The sequence below is a fragment of the Neodiprion pinetum genome, chromosome 5, assembly GCF_021155775.2.
Source record: "Neodiprion pinetum isolate iyNeoPine1 chromosome 5, iyNeoPine1.2, whole genome shotgun sequence".
NCBI classification, from domain to species: Eukaryota; Metazoa; Arthropoda; class Insecta; order Hymenoptera; family Diprionidae; genus Neodiprion; species Neodiprion pinetum.
Genome location: NC_060236.1, coordinates 19,361,302 through 19,382,318, shown reverse-complemented (window position 1 = coordinate 19,382,318; position 21,017 = coordinate 19,361,302). Strand labels below are relative to the sequence as shown.

The 21,017-nt window shown below is 35.9% G+C and overlaps 1 protein-coding gene and 1 long non-coding RNA gene across 3 annotated transcripts; one reads left to right on the top strand and one right to left on the bottom strand.

Moving 5' to 3' along the window:
* Positions 1-829: 829 nt before the first annotated feature.
* Positions 830-2,067, bottom strand: LOC124220653 (uncharacterized). Its single transcript, XR_006883640.1, has 2 exons — positions 1,724-2,067; positions 830-1,102 (listed from the first exon to the last, which is right to left on the bottom strand). It is a non-coding gene; the product is annotated as an uncharacterized lncRNA (long non-coding RNA).
* On the top strand, positions 1,065-20,667 carry LOC124220650 (maestro heat-like repeat-containing protein family member 1). 2 transcript variants are annotated; one of them, XM_046629853.2, is made up of 22 exons: positions 1,065-1,674; positions 3,360-3,505; positions 3,918-4,126; positions 4,876-5,042; positions 6,278-6,572; positions 7,318-7,521; positions 7,585-7,675; positions 7,832-7,984; positions 8,119-8,265; positions 9,035-9,315; positions 10,012-10,540; positions 11,011-11,168; positions 11,401-11,485; positions 12,198-12,382; positions 12,852-13,110; positions 14,645-14,822; positions 15,347-15,540; positions 15,899-16,279; positions 16,695-17,009; positions 17,962-18,312; positions 18,720-18,889; positions 19,650-20,667. In XM_046629853.2, the coding sequence occupies exons 1-22, from the start codon at positions 1,623-1,625 to the stop codon at positions 19,837-19,839; spliced, it is 4,740 nt and encodes a 1,579-aa protein (XP_046485809.1). In that variant the 5' UTR covers positions 1,065-1,622; the 3' UTR covers positions 19,840-20,667. The 2 variants fall into 2 exon arrangements, with proteins under 2 accessions (XP_046485809.1, XP_046485810.1); XM_046629854.2 differs by lacking the exon at positions 3,360-3,505.
* The last annotated feature ends 350 nt before the right edge of the window (positions 20,668-21,017 follow it).

Here is a 21,017-nt window from a genome sequence, read left to right as displayed (position 1 = left end):
ATGTTCGTGAGAAACGCGTTAAAACAATTAAAATTCAAGCTGTTCTCACTCAAGATTTATATCATTTATCGAAGGATTTTTGACCGCCCCAGATTCAATCCAAAACAAATTACGGTTCCAGATAGTCAGATCATTGTAGTAGGTCGAAACGAAGGAAAAATTTTATTCGGTTACGCTGATTAGGAAACGTTCAAAATAACAGATATTGGATAATTTTTTTTTTTTTTTTTTTTGAAAGCACGACGGTTTTCCTGTCACATCGTTAAACCGACACTCGATCAAACCATTTCGGCTATTACACGTTGGCTCTTGTTCAACTAACGCGGGAGTGAGAACAGAACAGACTAATTGTAAGGCGATAAATCGCAACATCATTCAGACTGATCTATTCTTTTGTATTTCGCATCTCTACTATTTCACTTCTAACTAAATAAAATATTCTTATTACCGGGATATATCCCATACATACATACTGCTACAAGAACATCCGTAAATTACTTGACGCAACGAGGAAAAAAAAGGTCATCAGATCCGGAAGATAACAGTTTACAAGCGTAACTTGTGGGTAACCGCAAGTAAGCTGGACGTTTCTTAATTCTTATTGAAAATTCCTCATCAGTGAGTCAAGGTCATTTTTACATCTGAAACATTGCTGATACTATAAAATCCGACGCCGTTGTACTATCGATAGGAAATCACTCAAAGATAATTTCTCATTTCAAGTTACACTAAGCTTTACATGTTTGTTTTTACGCGCATACATGAACATCGTCCAAAATTCAAAACGAGGCTCAAGATACAAGTATTGTGTCGAGAAAGTATCAAGATGTTCAAAAAATGAATTTTTTTAATTGAGTTATATTGTGTCAGCTGTAGATCCCAAATACCACGGTTCAAACGATACGACATTCGAACGCGTGGCTGCCCGTGCGCTCGCTATCAGCAAACGACGCATTCGCTCCTCTCTAGCGTCTATCTATTTCGGAGGTTGGAGGACGCTCTGGACTAAGAGCTGACGCGCATGTGACGAACCGTTATCTGCTGGTTGTCGTCAGTTTCGTAATGGCAGTCGCTACTGCCAACGTTCAGCAGGTGTCACTGCCTACAAAGATGATAACACAAAATAATAAAAGCTGACAGTAATCTTTTACGGTTATAAATGCAAACTTTGATAATAAGCCCGCGTTTAACACCGTAGCTGAGAAGTTGAAAAAATACAATACGCCTACTTGTGTGTATTTACCTACAGAAGAGAGAGGGAGATAGGCAACTGTGCACATATTCAACTGATACCCACACGCGTGAGAAGACACACACGCATAAAGCGTGTTATGGGCCAGTGGTACAGTTGGCTGATAGTTGATATTGCGACGGTTATTAATTGCAATGGATACGTATAATTATTATGATGGTAATGAAACGTTATTACCGTAAATTTTTGCATCGCTGTCGTTGCGGTCAATTTTTTGCGTCGTGGATAAAGTGCATATATGTGTATAATATATAACCCGCAATAGTAATTATTGAACTGAAACGCATGACTCGGTTATACGATTGTGATAATTGAATTACAATAAGAAAATACCATAATTACTACGCAATCGAAGGAGAATTTTTCAAACATGAAGAACAAATCGTCCGAAAGAAGCAGTAATGACGTTTCCGAACTGCCAGGTGTGAAATTTTTATTCTGATTTTTATACATAGATATATATATATATACCTTTGTTCCGTTTTACAGTCATGTACCAGATAATTCCCAAAGCCGAGTTTTGCTTTTAAAACAATATCAAAAATTTTTAAGAGATGACTGTATTTAAAAAAAACCGTGGCGCGTTTTATGATGTCTGATCTGTTTTATCCGGCTCGGATGTCCATTAGTAATATATTTTCTGGGACCACAGTCAACACAGTTTTCAAGAGGTCATACTGACTGCCTAAAAAGGGCTTTATGCGTTCATATGCAAAACCCTGCGTAATCATGCGCGAGTTTAAAAAGACTCTGATATCCTTTTTTTCGATATGCGTTTCTAATCTGCAAGACGTTATACTCACTTAATCACACCTCGTGAGACTTATGTACACAATTATATACGAATGTCATAAAAACTTTTATAGAAAAAAAATCACTATAATCCAGTAAAAGACTGTTTATTGGAAAGTTCTATAAAATGTTTTTTTTTTCTCATGTACATAAGCTTATTTGTAACTCAAAATAAACAGTATGCGGAAAAAATTTGATGTCTGAAAGACGTTCGGAGGAAGTCTAAGTTTGTGGTTTAATACAAATTCTTTAAGAAGCGATGTTAATTTCTCATTATAGCATTCTATGTCCTTATCCATATGCCTGACAGTCCAAACATTATCAACGTTTTCTTCATATACAATTGTATATACAGTGCGTATGCAATTATTGGAACATAACTTGAAGGCTCACTTTTAAATTTTTTCCAGGAAGATGACCGCGTAGTTGTTTTTTTTTTTTTGTAAATAACTGTAAGAATTGTTCACTTTTTTGTAAGCACACGTCGTCTACATGAAACTTTTCAAAAATGTTTCAATACTTTTTAATGACGCCTAAGGGGCATAGCCAAAGAAGAATACTGACAATGAGACTGTGAGCAAAGGCCAGTTTTTTAATGACACTCGGCCTATTGTATCCTAACTGAACAGAAAAAATTTCCGAAAATTTCAGCTCTGTAACCCAATTGTTTCCCCTGTAATCGAAAAAACATGATTATTAGTTTTCATTTCAGTTAACATGGATATTTATGATGGACTTTTGTTACTTCTTTTTCCAATATTTATCGACAAAAACCTCAAAAACAGCTGCTTTTCTTTAAATAAAAAGAAAATTGCAAATGGTTACTACAATGTGTTTCTCTCCAGGTACAATTACAAAACTTTCACAAAATACTGGTTTAGAGTGTCTTTTAAAAACTCGCTGAGGGCAGTTTCAGTATTTTTATATAGCTGTACCCTTTTGCTGAGACATCGTCATTTATTCAAGACATTTGTAAGACAGTCTTTGTACGTTTTTTTAACAAGATTTTTGTCTGTGGAAGAATAAAATTTTTTGTTTTTGACAATAGAGATCCAATTTAGGGCATAAAATGCTTGACCGTTTTCACGATAATTTTGTCTTTATTCTCTACGTCTATTCTCTGCTTACAATTCACGTCTGACTATATCAATCTTTAAAGAAATTGCAATTCACCTTTAATAATGTGCATAAAAGCGATAATTTTATCCATCATTTGAAAATTTAAATTAATACGTGTCGTCGGTGAATTCGAACCGTCTCGTGAATTCTCAATCTCGTTCCTTCGCGTCTCCTCACGATGGATATTGGGTTTCAGGTGTGGTTGCGGCGATGCTCGACGTTCTGGACGACAAATGTGAAAATGTCAGAGAATCTGTATTCGAGTCGATTCAAAACATAACCAAACTGAACCCGGTCGTCGTTGTACACGCCTCTTTGTACTATTTGGAACTTCATCCCAAGGTACATTTTCTGACGGTCATCAAGAATTATCAAATATAATTTTTTCATTCTTCCGCGTATATTTCGATCCTATTTCATTTCAATTTATTTATAATTTTACAACAAGATTCATGAGATTTCCGTGCCAAATAATTATGAAATTCTTTATAAAAAATAATGTCCTTGATAGATCTATTTTTTGGAATAGCTGTGATCAACGTTATGAGAGCCAAAACGGCTCCTTAGCTTCTGTTACTAAGGTTTAACTTGTTTCAAAATTCTCAATCCTTTTAAATTTCAACCAATTCGTCTGGCTGGCAAAAGTTTCCGGCTGTACATTGCTTCGAAAAAATTTTAGACCTGAAAAGCTGGTGAAAATTGTAACCAAATACAAAATATTCTTGACTTGATGGGTAATTTTTCATGTGAAAAGATTTCTGCCTCTCATTCGGCTCTGATACTGAGGGCGATGGAAGAAACCTGCAAGGATCAATGCGCCTGCCTTGACGAAGACCTGGCAGTATCAGTGGCTAAAACTGCGTCTGAGGCATTGACCGGTGAGGGAAGCAAAGAGGCTTCTGACCTTCTCGTCGCGCTGGCAAAAAGCCATTGCGCCAACACCATGGGTCTGGTTTTACAAGGGTAAACGAGAGAGGTTTTTTTTAAAGATTCTCATCTCGAAAACCGCCAAATAATTTGACGGATCACCATGACAGCGATTTTTCTGTCAAACTACGGAAACAATTTTGTTCATAACTGATACGATGCATGTATTTCGTTTTGTTGTTTTTTTTTTTCATATTTCTGATACAAAATAAAGTACTGAAAAGTATCAAGTTTTTTCTATAAATTGGTCCGATTTTCACCTTTAACTGAACTTGAATGGAAATGGCAAAAAAGACTCGACATTTTTCAAATTTCGTACAGATAATTATGAATCGTTGGAACAGAATCTGAGTTGTTCCGTGAAAATTATTTGCTTTCCATCTCAAACTTGACCGACATTAGTCAGAAATGGTCGGAATCCTAATAATCCGGAGTATTTTTTTTTTTTTTTTAATTTCCAGCAGAAAGCGAGATTTCTAAAAAATATGAGAATCCTTTCCAGAAACTGTCTAAAATTTCGTCCAATTCGTCAGATATTGTGAGATTATTTTAAACTTTTCCAGAAATAATACCGTTTTTTTGCTCAAACCACTTAAAAAACACGGTATCAAGATGTTTCTGAGAAATGTTTGAAAGAAAAACTATCACGAGAAATAACTATCAACTTTTTTCATCAAATTTGGAATAAAAAAATAAAAAAAAAATTTATTTCATATGAATTCATTTAGTTATATGGCAAAATATTACCAGACACGAATTTTCACAAAGCTTGACGCTTCTTTCAGATTAGAGCCAGGCACGACAGCTGACCCAAAAGTAATTCGAGCACTAGGAATGCTTGCGGCTAGCAACGCGTTCGGTGTTGTGCCCTTCTTGAAAGTCGCTATGAGTGTGATCGTCCCAATGTTGGGTGGGACTCGAGAGGATGCCCTGAAACAGGCATTTTGCTACAGTAAGTATCGGCGAGACCAATTAATCACCCTGGTAAAAATAATTCTATGAATTTCTATGAAAATTTCTATGGAAAAGTGTAGGATTTCGGCCGATTCATAATTTTTAAACTTAGATTTCGTAACAATTCGTAGATTATACTCTACGAAAAACAACGAATTGTTGCGAAATCTAAGTTCAAAATATTCCGTCAAAATTCGTAGAAATTTTTATCGATATTCATAGAATTATTTTCACCAGGGTTACTGATTTTGTAGAATAACAAACATTAGTTGTTTCATAAGACTCACCTATTAAAGGGGGGGGGTAAGGTTTTGCACTTTCGAAAAATCGAATTTTTTTTTGTCTTATCTTATTGTTAAACATTTCAAGAATATATTCCCAAAATTTTCAGTCGATCTGAACAAAACTCTTGAAGTTATTGTCTAGTTAGTCTCCTGCCCTTTAACACTATAGCTCTGACAGCTGGTATACAGCTTATTCACTTCTATCGTTCTGGTCCATTATCCTGTTTCGAGAATATTTTATTCAGTAAAGACAGGTAATTAAAGCCATAAAGATTTTATATTTGTATGTCTATACTATACACTGTACAATATTTTAAAACGAGAGACGTGCGTCAGTTTGTCGTTGTACGTTCGATCATGCGCTTGTGATTTTTTCTCAAAACTACTTTTTCAAAGTCCGTGTTCACTGCCATTTCAAACTTGGTACACATTTTCTACATATAAAATACCTCCCACCAACGTTTGGTTAAAATTTTTTTTTACAATAAGGGGGTTTCCCACCCACAAAATGGCGGAATTTTTCGTGGAAAATAGCAGTTTACACTTTAGATGGCCATCAAAAATTTTTGAATGAAAAAAAAATAATCAAAGAAGATTGAGAGGAGAATTTGATGATACTTTGACTAAATTTTAATGGTTTTTGATATCAGATAATTTCCGACCGAGATATAGTGAACACCGCAAATTGTTTTTTTTCTGAGACGTTCTGGGGCAAGCTCTGTCACCGGCTCGTTTTTCAATATTTCAGCATGAAAAAATTACAGAATATTGTTAAAAGTATACTTAATAATGTAGAAAAGGTTTGACTAAATTTGCTCAATCCATACCTTTAAAAAAAATTCACAAAAAAAGTGTTTTTTTTTCACGCTGAAACCCTTACCCCCCACCCTTAAGCACTCTTCGAAGCGAAACGAGCGATCATCTTATCTATATTCTCGCGTTATTGCAGCTATAGGAAAATTTTCCGAGGCAATAAACGAGTATTTGGTGAACATAGAAGAGGCGCCGGACTCAAACATCGGCAAAGATCTATTTGATACCGAGATGCTGCTCGCCTATGACACTTTGGCCCACACGTGGCTGCCGGCTAGCCGAGATCACGTAACGACGCAGGCAATTGTAACCGCAATTGGTCCGATATCGACTCTCCTGCCTCCGGATCCGCAGGGTCGACGACTAGCCAAATTGTTGCCAACACTTTTGAACATGTGCAAGAGATCGAACCTCCGATTAGCTGCAACGAGGTATTGCGCATTTATTGAGCGTATTTCAGTAGGAGAAGCCAGCTGAATAAATGAATGAATTTTGGGAATTTATATCTCGAGAACCAATTATTCAATCGAATTCGAGTTTCTTTTATTTAAAATAACGAAGATTAAGCTTTGTAAAAATATTTTTTTAGCCAGAATCTAGAAATAGGAAGCATTGTTATTGACAATTATAATGCCAACCATTTCGCTCATGATCAGTGAAATGGTTTGCGGTGCCGGCGATATCTCGATAACGACTCAACCGATTTACTCCGGATTTGGAGACAACTTTCTTGGATAGTTTCTTTCTTTCCCACGACTCCGGGTTTAATTTAACTATCATATTGTCTTGTCCAAAAAATTCGAATGTCGGTAATTTTTGATAAAAAATCGAACGTTCGCCATATTTTGCTAAGCGAACAGAAAAAAAATTATTTCGGATCATGTCCAAAGGGATAAACCAGTATCAAGAATAATGTCTTGAAACTTGAAGTAAATCGGCGGAGCCATTTTCGAAATATCGTAGGCGTCACAAAACGTGTCATTGAGTAAAATGGTTCTTACGTTATCGACAATAACAATACTCCCTATTACATGGCGTCGGATCAATACTTTTTTTGAATACAAGAAACCCCAATCGAATCGAATAATTGGTTGTCGACGTATAAATTTCCGAATTTGAGAATTGAATTTGGCTCCGATAGAAAATACATAGACGATAATCGTTACCGATTTCCAGAGTACTGGCAACCTTATTGAATTCCGCGAACGAGGAGAACAAAATGGTCATATATCCGATGATAGAACACATCCACGGAACTCTTTCGGACATGGTTTGCATCACGCCTTTCGAAGCCTCCAGAGAGGCAGTTTTGACTCATTACGAAGTACTCAGATGCTCCAACGCTCTTGTTTCGCTTTACGCTGGAGAGGGACTCGATAGGTAAACGATTTGATCGACGAATTATTCGCGGATTGTGTTAATCGGCGGTTTCCGTTGTTTCAGATTCTTACAGCAGCTCAAATCTCCCAGCGCTGTTCAGAGATCCAAAGCACTAGTCGTCCTTAGACACTTGATAAACACGCTTCCAAACGAGGTGCGAAAGATTTTTCATTTCGCGCATTGTTTACCATGAAAAATGATTACTGTCGTCACTTTTTCAAATCAAAAGAATCTAATTTTAACGGGTAACGAGGAAAAACCGCTTAAAAATTTCCATTCATTCTTAACAATGATTTCATCCGTTTTTCAGGACGATTCAGCCCTCCAGCGAATAGCTTTAAGCTTACAGGAGTCTCTGCACGAGGGAAACGCGCGTCAATTGGTCGGAGCTATCGCAGCAATCGCTGCAAGATCAATGAAGCTTTTGACGCCTGATCAGCGAGCTTGTTTCGTCCGATTCATGGTAGGCATCCAAATGATTACTCATATTTCTACAATCCATTCTGTCCAAATAATTATTTTAATTGGTCCAATTTGATCGGTAGCTCTTCAAAAATTAAGACCTTCAATTTGGTATTTAATATTTATTTTTTACAGGTAATGCAGTGCAGTTCTAAAACCGATGAAGGACAATCCTGCGAAGAGGCTCTCAATTTGCTTGCCACAACAGTCGATGGCGCCGAAAGCTGGCTGTGGTCTCTTTTGCTGAATTCTTTGGTCGATCCTCTTTCTTCTGCATCGTCTGTAAGTGATGCAATTTCTATTTTTATATACGTTATTTCATTACTGGACAAATTGTTACAACAGTTTTTTCATATTACTTGTACAGGTCTGTTTGTCCAGTTATTATCAATTTTTTCAATTTTTCAATCGCTGTTATAGATTCTCTACCGACTTTATAGATTTATCTGATATTTAAGACATTTTTAAATTATTCTAAAGACGTTGTTACCATTTTTCAAGTGTGTTCTATTCTTATTCATCATTTGCAAACTTCTACCGTTTTTTAAACGTCTTTCAAACCATTTTTCATCCACTTGTGAGTCTTTTGATATTATTTTCATAATACACGTTTTTCGGAAACAGTTTTTCAATTCGTTTCTCTTCGATTTTTATAATTTTTTATCGTTTACTTACAATCTTGAAAACTTTGTGATAATCCTTTGTCGTAGTTTAACATATTTTTCAAATCATTTTTTCTTGTTAATTGTTTCATTTAACCTTCAGCTGGCACCTTGGGGTCGTTTGTGATCTAAGAGTTTGCAACTTTTAGCTGGCACCTTCATCTGGTATAACATTACTGGCACCTTGGAATTGATTAAAATTAAAACTTTTTGTTTCGATCTTTTTTACTTTTTAACAAACACTCGAGTGAATGCCCAATGAAAATTGTAGTCACAATATTAAATTGCTATTTTTTACCTGATGAAGGTACCAGCAAAAGTTTAATTGCAGCAATTCAAAATCACAGTGAAAAAGTTAATATACGAGTCGTTTTTCGTTCTTTTTGCAGGTAATTCCAGTAACGCGTGCATTGACGTCAATGGCTGTAAAAATAATCCAAGACGAGCAGTACGAGGAATTAAGAAATAATTTCCATGCTTCTCTTGTGTTTGGAAAGAGCCTGGAATTATTGGGTGATCATCAAAATCACGTTGCCGTGCTGTCATTTTTAAGGTCCACAGCTCCGCTGATCGGGTCCCGTTTGGAAAAACTTTGGGATCCCAAATTGACGAAAGTAATAAACAAACTACAGAACGATCCGGCAGCGAATAAACTAGATCATTCTTATGGGTACGAGGATTCATTTTGCAGATAATTTCAGCGTTGAATGTCCTTATCATAAAAATAGGTCATTACAATTTTCTTAATTTTCTCAGTTTCACTGAATTTTGGCCTTGAAACTTCTTTTACACTCGCTGTTTTTTTACATTCATCTATCTTTGTGCTGAATTTTGACTTACTACTTTTGCAATACCACAAATTTTCGCTGTCTCTCTGTTTATCTTTGTACAGTAATTCACCGTAAAAAATTTCACGACCGCTGCACGTTTCACATTTTTTTATTTTCTATTGTTAAACAGTAACAAACAGAGCCTTTCCTCGTAGTAATCCACAAAATTATAAAATTATTTTGTAAAGTTCTGTTCGAGGCTTAGTTTTAATTTTCAACGCAGCCAAAACCCTAGAAAAAAAGCTCCTCAAAAATTTCTGGAACCAAGAAAACTTTAAAAATTTTTTTCAATAATTCTCAACGTTTTTCCGAAATTAATTTTTCGTACGAAAGTAGAGTAATTTTATCAAAATTTTCTAGAAGTGTTGGAACCTACTTGTCAGAGATTTTTCATAAAAACTGAGAAACGGTTAGAAGAATAGCACACTAAATTCTGAGTAGATTCACAGGAGTTTCTGAAAGAATTTAACTTGAGTGTCTTTTTCCACTTGCATAAATCTCTTTGAAAAAAAATCTAGAACTCGATTTTGTAACAGCGCGGATCCCTGGGAAGAAGAGATCGTCGAATTATTAGAAGAGAGCGTACTGCTTGAGGACGAATCGTGGAGCAAAGAACTATCGGACGATTTGGTATCACGAGTGGCGAACAAGCCAGGAGTCGCTCCGTTCCTGGCCTCCGTGACGCAAGACGTTTCGCACACGCAGCTTTTGATCGACTTGGCGAGAACTCGTCCCGACGACAATTGCTACGCAAGAGGTGTCGGAATCTGTGCAAAACACGAATTGGAGACTGTCCTAAAGCTGATGGAAGAATCCTGCGTCATCGAGGATTCGAGAAAAGTTCCGGTCAAGCTTCTAGGACTCATGAAGGACCTTAAAGCTGCCGCGACCGTCGAGGCTGCCAAGGCTGGACTCCTTAGGTCCTATGCTGAGATCGCCAGGAGAGGCAATGCCAAGGATCTGTTTTCGCCGCTCGACGATAATATCCTACCTTGGATTATTCGACAGTTGCACGAGGCAAAGGAAATATCAACCAAGCTCGCTGGACTTCTCGCTCTTGAACAGGCAAGCACAATTTAGTTTTGCACAAGAAAATGGAATGCTATTATTGTTTATAGATGAGTTGACTTGAGTTGACTGAGTATACCGTAAAAATTCATCGAGATATAATGAAAAATGGTCTTTCATGGATTTATCTTCACCGAAGATACGATTATCCTTACTTTCGTGAACATAATCAATAAGACGAGATGATCCTTACTTTCGTGCAGATGATCAATAATACAAGATTATACTTATTTTCATCTAGATCATCAGGAAGATAAGATAATTCTTATTTTCATCTAGAACGTCAATAAGATAAGATACTTCCTATTTTCATCCAGATCATTAATAAAACCAGCGTTAAAATTTTGTGTCTGTAATTTTGAAGAAAGATTAACCCACAAGGAAAAATAATTGAGATCCGGAAGAAAAGTAAAACCAATCATACCAGTGTCGCATTGAGCATCATATGTCCATTTTCAATTTCTAAGGTCGGAGGGGCTGCTAATCCCATGAGATTACCAGAGAGCACTGGGTTCCGCATGAGAGGACCAGCATTGGCTTCTGTCCTAGCTTTACTTCAGACATCGTCTGGACACAGACCACTTCAGCTATATTCGGCGATACTCAAGGCAGTCATCTCGCTGATGTATCCTTCATTTAGCGAAGAAACGATTAAAGTCTGTTAGTTTCAGAGCAAGCACGATTTAATTATTCATTTATATATAAATAAATTGGAGCAGGAACTATTTTTACGTGAAACCAACGCCTTGTACACAGTAAATTAATTTACTCAAATTGGCAACGAGCGGAATAATGAACGATTTTAAGAACTGAATTTTTTTAATCTCCAAATGTCTGATCCTTGACACGGTTCATAGAAGGATACCACCACTTCTAAGTCCAGAAGAAAGAGAAGTCCTGCTCAGCACGCTGATTCACAAAGTTGTCCCTGCGAGTACCGAAGTGGGTGTTTTTATTTTTCGATACAAAAGGACCCCGCAGAATACTTATAGGAATTGGTATTGGCATTGGTGTGGGAAATTTAGTATGTTGTAGTATATACCCTCCCGATGAAAATTTCTTACGGCCACAAGTGTTGAAAATTAAAAAAAAAAAACAGCTTTTCACGCGTGTGCGGAGTCTCTGCGAATCGACTGTGCAGTTTTTCCGCGATATATTCAATTTCATCGGGAAAGTATGTACTACAACATTTTAAAATTTCAGCCAATTTGACCGAGAGCCAACTCCCACAAGGATTCTACGGGCTCGTTTACACAATATTCATGGTTTGTTGTAATCGGTTTTGGAGAAACCAAATTTTTCGAACTACATAAAAAAAAACATCTCCAATTGAATCTTCTCTTACAGCTTATCAACCACTGAGAATTTATAATGCAGTTACAAAAAATTATAGGAATTAGCATTTCCCAAAATAACAATTCGTTTTGCGGTGTTAATTTTTTATATACTTACATATATATGCATAATGGTAAAAAAATTTCACACCATGAGTTTCAGAAGCCTAAACTTCTTATTTTTCTCGTTTGTTCGATAACTCTGATTTTATAAATACAGTAGATACAATTTGATTGCAAATATTTTGTTTAAATGTTCTATTCGCTTTCGAATGATAACTGTTGTAAAACCGTATAACCAATGTTGTCGACATTTTTAGATCAATTCATTGCTGCTACCGGATGAAATGCAAGTATTAAATAGCTTGGGAGTCGTTTGCAGCGAAGTGGTTGCAGATTCTTCGGACGCACTGGCAGAACTGAGCCATTCTCTTTTACCTTGGATGCAAACCGGCCTGTATTACGAGAGGAAAGCTGCACTTCTCACCCTTCGCTGCACCCTCAGGTAGATAATTAGTATAATTTCAAGTTACTCGAAAAGCCGCGATAAAATCAAGTAATTTGATAAAAAAATCTGAAAATTGGAACGTTACATAGAAATTGTTTAAATAACTGATATAGCTAGGCAATTTCAATACTGTTCATGTGGAAGTGAAAAAAGTGAAAAAAGTGAAAAACCAAAAAAAAAACGCGCGACCCAAAAAAGGGGAATAAGAGTTTAATTTGTTTTTTATTCTCACTGATATGGTAAAAACGAAATTTAAAAAAATGTCGAAGAATTCTAGTCAAGTAGAAAGTTTAACAGAAAATTATGTAACTCAAGATTAAAATAAAATAACACAATTAGTCCGTTTGTTTTGTTTTTTGCCTTCTTAGAATATTTCATTAATCGATGATTAACTAGACTATAGAAAAAATTATTTTACGAGCGAATATGCAGTGCATAAATTACTTATGATGTCGATGCGTTACAGATCGTATCACGATTTACTCAAGTACACATATCCGGGTGGCAGACTGGAGCCGGGAAAATTACTGGGAAGAATTTTATCGCGAAGCACAGATCCAGAGCCGGTTTTCAGGTCGCTGGTAGTCGACTGCGTTGCTCTAATCCTGAGTATAAGTGCCAAGCATAGATCGACGCTACCTGACAACAACATAGATCACGATCTCAGCGAAATAAAAAGAGTGATAATAAACGAGGATCTGAACACGCTTTACGAAGGCGTTAAAGTGAGTGAAACAAAACTTATTGAAAACAGGCCGAGGGGATATACAGACTATAGAGTGAGTTTATCTGCGGATCGACGCGTGCACCTTATTCAAACAATCGGAGTTACAGCTCTCATTTCAGATTGAGCATCGTATCCCGCCACGGCCATTCCAAACGTTGTCAAAACAAATGATACTCAACGTTGTCAAAACAAATGATACTCAATGTTGTCAAAACAAAGAATGCTCAACGTTGTCAAAACAAATGATACTCAACGTTGTCAAAACAAATGATACTCAATGTTGTCAAAACAAAGAATGCTCAACGTTGTCAAAACAAATGGTACTCAACGTTGTCAAAACAAATGATACTTAATGTTGTCAAAACAAAGAATGCTCAACGTTGTCAAAACAAATGATACTCAATGTTGTCAAAACAAAGAATGCTCAACGTTGTCAAAACAAATGATACTCAACGTTGTCAAAACAAATGATACTCAATGTTGTCAAAACAAAGAATGCTCAACGTTGTCAAAACAAATGGTACTCAACGTTGTCAAAACAAATGATACTTAATGTTGTCAAAACAAAGAATGCTCAACGTTGTCAAAACAAATGATACTCAACGTTGTCAAAACAAATGATACTCAATGTTGTCAAAACAAAGAATGCTCAACGTTGTCAAAACAAATGATACTCAACGTTGTCAAAACAAACGATACTCAACGTTGTCAAAACAAACGATACTCAATGTTGTCAAAACAAATAATACTCAACGTTGTCAAAACAAATGTTATTTAACGTTTGTGATGACTGTGACAGGATACGATGATCGACCTGAACATGAGCTGTAACTCCGGTTACTTGAACAAAGCGCACGCATCGTTCCTCAGATAAAGAAGCCCACTGCATAGTCGTGAAATATTTGAAAAAGTATTCTATAAAATACTATGAACTACTTAAGGGGGGATTGACTTTTTTTCGCAAACTTCTCTCTGTTTTCTAATTTTCTGATGAAAAAACTACACAACGGATCAATGCGAAATTTGGCATGTGGATTTGTCTATCTCTTATCTATTCATAAAAAAATTAAAAACTATTTCCTCCCAAAAATACGCCTCCCGCCCGCCTAGACGCGCGATGATTTGAGTCTTCCCATCATCCTGCAACAGAACCCTAAGACCATTTTACTTTGCACACATGTATCTGTCGTTTTCCCTTGAGAAATTCTATGAAATGACATGTTACCACTATTGCCACTATTTCCACTATTACTACTATTACCACTACTGCTACCGTCGCAGCTATATTCATTATTATCAGTGTTTCAACTATTACCACTAAAAGCACTAGATTGTCGAAATCCTTGTTTATAATACCGAGATATTCAATTTTTGCTTCTATGAAAAGGTCTTCGTAGCTCGAATGTATAGAATATACTGCGAAATAATCAATATAAATTTATGTAAATCCGAGTCTACCAGTTAAATAATTAATAAGGTCTATCGATATTTATAATCCAACCAACACCCTTTATTGATACTTCTTCTTACAGACTTTGGCCGCAGCTGCTAGCGAAAGGGTCGCTGGCGGCGAGGCCGTCGCTTTGGCAGAGGGGTTAATTCTCGATCTGAATAGTCGAGGGGACGGCGGTTTGGCTTCTGCCATTTCCCTAGCTCAACATTTTAAGGTCAGAGGCACCGACCTGGCGCATGCTGCTGTTCATCTAACTTGTACGCAGAATATACGTACATAATATCTATGATATGTGTTCGATAGAAAATTTTCTAACTATAGTAATTACGAAATTAACTTACAATATCTTGCACCTACAGCTTCGCGAATCTTCTGCCACCTTTCCTTTCTTCTTTAACAATGAATCAAAAGTTTAAAGTTGACTAATTGTTCAGAACAACACGAGTGTTTGGGAGAAAATCTACCGTTCGCAATTTTTGTAGAAGTACAAAAAAAATTTTACCTTGGAAGTATAAATCTTGCTATCCTGGAATTGTTATGCTCTCGACGTTTTCAAAACAGATTAAATTATATTAATACTAATTATTTTGTCAACTTCTAATCCCAAGCTTAATTCGCCTTACTATCGCCATTTCTTCAATGATTATTGGATTTTTGATGGATTGATATTTTTTTAACGTCTTTATCCAGTCCAGTAATTTTTTATGAAAAATAATCAATGGATATTTGCCCAGTAAAATTTGTTCTATTATTTTGTCATTATACCGGATCAAATTTTCAGCTGAAGTCCTGACGCAGCTTAGACACATTGAAAATGCGAGCTGTAAAAAAGGGGCCATCAACGCAATTAAGACACTCGCGACTCATCATCCACACGAAGTTGTCGAGGCTCTTCTAAGGCAACCTTTGCCTTTAAGCAAAGACGCCGAGATCTGCTGGAAGGAGTTTGCAACAAGCAACGAAATCGGAATACAGGTCCAAAATTATTTTAACTCATATTTCTCGTTTCATCGAACAAGCCGTCAAAGCTTCCTAAATTCGTATATAATCCTCGCCAGTTGTTCTTATTGTTATAATTATACTTATTTTTTTTATTTTCAATTGATTTGAGTTCCGAATCTATTCGACTAAAATTCGATTTAAGATTCGTCTTTAGGGTTCGGAATTTAAATTCTTTTACTCTTCAATGTTTATTTTTCAAAATTCTCGATTGATTCGTTTTTTCCGTTTAGCTCTTTTTTGGAATTCCGTATTACTCATATTGCGAATATTTTTAAATCCATCGTACTTGATGGCAAGTGATCAGTAACTCTCTCTTTTTTTTTTTGAGCAGGTTCTGGACTTGCTTCTCCAGCAACTGACGAGCAACAAGATGTTAGAAGAAAACGGAGTCAGTGCAATATGTCAAGAGAAGGCTCACGTCGCCTCGTTTTCTTCATTAGCAGCGGTAGTAGCCCTCGGTCATTTTTTCCAAGCAACAAACTCAGATTTGCTCATTGAGAAGCGACTGTCCGAGCTGATTTTCGCTCTCCTGGCCAGCATGGCTGCTTGGCTTTATGCCAACGCTCCAATCGCGTCTCCAAACTGCAAGTTTGGATTTGTCCCGAACAAAGAAGCCTACAAAATAAATCCTCATCACGAAGCATACACTGCACTTACCCAGGTCCTAAACGTCGTTAATCCGAATGTCGCTGGCGGGATATTAAATGGATCTGTAAGTATTGCTTTCAGATTCGCGAAAACATAAATCCACTCGTGCTGAAATCTTTGACGGCCTTGAAAATATCATTTAGTCTATAACTCTGGGTTTAGTATAATCCTGTAAATATTCTGGGATTTCAATCGTGTTTTACCGGGAATTTATTGAAAATCATTTAGGGAATAGTGTTCGATTTTTCAATTTTGTTACTCACGCATTCACATTGTTTTGATTCTTTGATTCCACATTTTCGATCAATTTTTTTACTTATAACGGCAATGTTGTTTTATTTTTAAAGGATCACTATCCTGGCGTAAATTGCTTTCGGAAACATACTTACAAAGTTTCTACAAATTTCATACTCAAAAAGTAAATTCAATGTCAAAGTCAAAGCAAATTCAATAGCTCGCAACGTTTGCTCATCTTCCAGGTGTTCGAGTCCGACTGCAAAGCGGAGGAAAATCTCATATCTACGGTCTGTTCAGTGGTTAGATGCATAACCAGCAAAGATACGATAGTCACTCTGGCTAGATCGCTGTGCCAGCTGGCCACGAGCACAATTCCAGCGCAGAGAGCAGTCTCAGCTGCTTTCTATTCGGAACTTGTTGGCAGGCCTGGTTGTGGTGATGTTTGGCTCGAGGCGATACTGAACACTCTTCACGAAGCCACAGCAGACTCGTCTCCGCTTGTCAGAAGACTTGCCATCATCGGACTGACCCGAGTGTCATACCTTGATTCTGATCGGGTAACGTATTTAAGCTCCACTTCCACTCAAGGACTCGCTGAGTCAACAGTTGTAAATGAGATTGTAAATCCAAGGAAATCGAATGACTTAAAAATGTTTTTCGAAATTAGCAAGAATTGATCGAGGTAACTAGAATTATTAAAAATCAACGGGAAAGAAATTACGCCACTTAGTTAATATTTTTTGAAATTTTGGGGATGTTGTTTTATTCATGTTCACCATAATCGGGGCCGATAACATTTAACGGAATTTATTCACCGACTTTCTTTCCAACTTCCAAAATCAACTGTGATTTCCATTCATCTTTAAGATCGATGTCGATTCTTGCCTTATGGATAGATAAGTTTAGTATGCACATTTTTTTATGATCACGTGCTTTCATCGATTTCCAATTTATCATACGATTTCCATGTATTTCTAACGTGTTTTCAGCATTATGAGTAATTTTCAGGCATGTATCGTGATTTCCTTATCCAGAAATCATCAGTATAATACATTGCCTAATGAAAATTGACTAATTGATTAACAATAAGTTGATGGAAATTGATAAACATCATTCGAAATCAATATCAATTGACTGAAATTATTCATGTGATCTTCAAGTGAATGATGAATGAAAACATGGAGCTCTGACATCCGGTGGAGAAAAATTGCACTTCATTAACCATGCCATATTTCATTTTAAAATACCTTTTTCGTCGTATTTTCTCGAGCATATTAATTCCATGCGCAAAAACTAAGGCTTTAGAAATTGCACCGAGTCGTCTGTACTTCCATATTTGACTGATCGACCTAAAACAATTCGCTGACAGCCCAGTTTTCGATGCCATATTGCTTAGCCACGCCCCAACCTATAAATCAACTGTCAGAGTAATTGAATCTGTATCTATTTTTTCGTCAAACTGTTCCAATTAGTTGACCGAAATAATGAATCCTAAATTTCTCATTTCAGATCGAGGAACACATAGGAAGTTCAATAGACACTTTATTGGAGCAGCTCGAGGTGCCGGCCGGAAGTGAGGGCGGAAATGGAGTCGCTTTGGAATCGCTTCGTGGCTTGGCAGTGCTTTTGTCGATAAAAGGTCAGCGGCTGCCGAATCCACGAGTCATTCTTTCCCTGAAGCCTTTCATCGAAAAAGAAAATTGGGAGATGAGATTGGCCGCCATTAATGCTCTCGGCGCCATCGCTCACACCTGGAAATCTCTGTCCAGTAACGCCGACGAAGTTATGTCTGATCATCTTCTTGGCTGCTTAACGTGCCTCATCGTCAGACTGGAAGATTCAAATCTGGCGGTTGCTAAGGTCGCTAGAGTAAACTTTTGAAAATTATTACATAGACTGAAATGATATTCAGAATTTTTCAGGCACTGATTTTAGCTTTAAATTTTTGAATATTAAATATATTCAACTTTTCGGGTGATAAAGATACTTTCTCAACGGAAAAAAATGAATTCTTGAATTTATAAAATACGGTTAAAGAAACGTTTTTTTCTCTTTGATTCGAAGAAACGTCATTTTGAATTACCAAAAAGTGATCAGAACATTTATTTGAATCAACAAAAACATTTCATTCACCGTGTATATTCAGTACATTGGATGAAATTTTTTTTGTGTACCTGCCTCAAATTTATGGTAAATTTCAGCAAATAATCAAAATTCAATTAATTTGATTCAATACCTATATGTCATTTTTCGTGTATTTTCAACAGGCTGTAAGAGAAACGCTGCACGATTCGGCGAATTTCCTGCAATCCGAATCGCTGGCATTTATTATTCATACGCATCTGAGAGCAGAGAATAAATTGGATATCGAAAAATTCGTCTGCGCTTTGATACAGTGCATGATTCGAGAAATTCCTCAACGCGTGACTGAACTCAGGTGAGCAAACGATATTCATGTATCAAATTCAAATTTCTAGGTAATTGTTTAATTTTTCTTGCCACGCACTATCCTTTTTTCTGGTAATAACTCTTCATAGAATTTATCAATGGCTTATAAGAAAATCTTTTTCCAATTTATATTTTATTTATTGGCTGTTGTTATTTTCAAACGTGAAAAATTCAATGAGATCAAATATCCAAAACTTTCAGAACGTATACATACATGTATATATATATAAGCTTGAATTCGAATATTTTTATTTCATTCATATCTTACATCAGAATTGTAAAATTAAATAAAAAAAACTTACGTGTTTCGAATATAAAAAAATTCGAACTGTTCGATAATCTGAAATTTCTTCAGGCTACAAGAATTCGTGAATTAAATAACAAAATATTTGGCAAAAAGTTTCTGAAAATGAAGAGTAGTAAAAAAATTTAGAACATATTCAAGATGATCAATGAAATGACTCGTAGTTATCTCAAATTCACACGATTCGTCAGACATAAAAAAGATTTGTTGTATTTATCAAATATGGCGATTATATATGGTGAAATGAATGTTTCTTTCATTCAAAGAAATATTATTTGATTCAACAAACAAGTGATCAGAATCATAATTTGGGTTATTATGTGAAACCCTATTTATTTTGGATCAAAAAAATATTTCGCCACATTTGATTCGCCATGTTTGATAGATTCTTCATATTTTTTATTTTTTTTAACTTGCAATGAAAACAGTAACTTTAATTTCCCAGAAGCTCAGTCAGTAGAGGATATTCTAGATCTGAGAATCCGAACGTCAGATCAACGTCGGCTCTCATTCTTGGCTTTCTGAAACCTCCAGAACCGGATGATGTTCAGCGACTTTTGCAGCTTCTGAGGGACACCGAGAGTATCGTTAGATCCCGAGCAGCTAAGGCGCTCTCGATGTGTTTCACCCTTTAATTCGTAAGATTCGCAGCATTCATACAATAACGCAGCATTCAATAATAATCTCCCAACGGCTTTAAACTTTACTGTAACTAATTTTAAAATCTAATAACGGTGAATTATGTAAACTCTATCTCGGGATATCCAGGGTGATAATTCTTCATGCTGATTGTTTAAATAAAATCGTAATATTTTATTGAAAAGTTATGATTTTTGATCAGAATAGAAGCATGCGAAAGTTTACAAAAATATCTTGTCTTAAACGTGGAGTTTTTTCTTTGATGATTTTCATTATTAATCAATAATGAAGAAATAAACCATAGCAAATCCGGGTGAAGATCGAATTACGATTGAAAATATGAAAATTATAATTCGATAATGAAAGTTTGAGGTTTTTCCACCTTAGTTAATAAAAAATTGAGTCCTTTGTACTCGCTAATTGGAGCTCAAATCTCTCGTTTCGGATAAAGACGGGAATAAAAATTGCCAATTTCAAGGATAAAATAAACAAAATGAAAAAAAGTGAAAATGAAACAGACTTTATGGAAAATTTTCTAATTTTTTCACGATTAGAATCTTTTATTTCTGCTGCAAAATCGAATGAAAACCAAAAATCTAGAGGGGTGCAAAATCAAAACGAAACCAAAAAATGAAGGAACAACGAATTTACTTATTTAATTTTACAGGCACCTGAGATTTAATTTACGCATTGTATTTATTGAATTTGTATATTAGATTTTACCCCAGTGGTGATTATGTTATATAAATACCGCCTATTGTAGCGTTATTATTTAGTTAAACGTATTAAATAAATAAAAAGTGATATATGCTTTGTTGAAATTTCGTGACTTCGTATAAACTGTATTCAAGATCTGGGATCGGCAGCAAGCCTCCTAAAATGAACAGAGAAGAAAAAAAAATAATTATCATACCATTCTCTGAAACTGTAAAACAGCTGCAAAAATTATGAAGCGGATTTAAAACCATTCGAGAAAAAAATAGGCTCGACTTGTGTTGTCAACTTTAAGCACTTAATCACTCATTTTATAATTAAAAAACATCGAAAAATAGTAGAAAACATTGAAAATATGACTTTTATTCCCGACTCAACCATAAAGTTAACTTTTTTTTACCTCAAAAGTTGCGGCCAAAGTTGAGTCAGAAATAAAGTCTTACATGTAACATAGGAATAA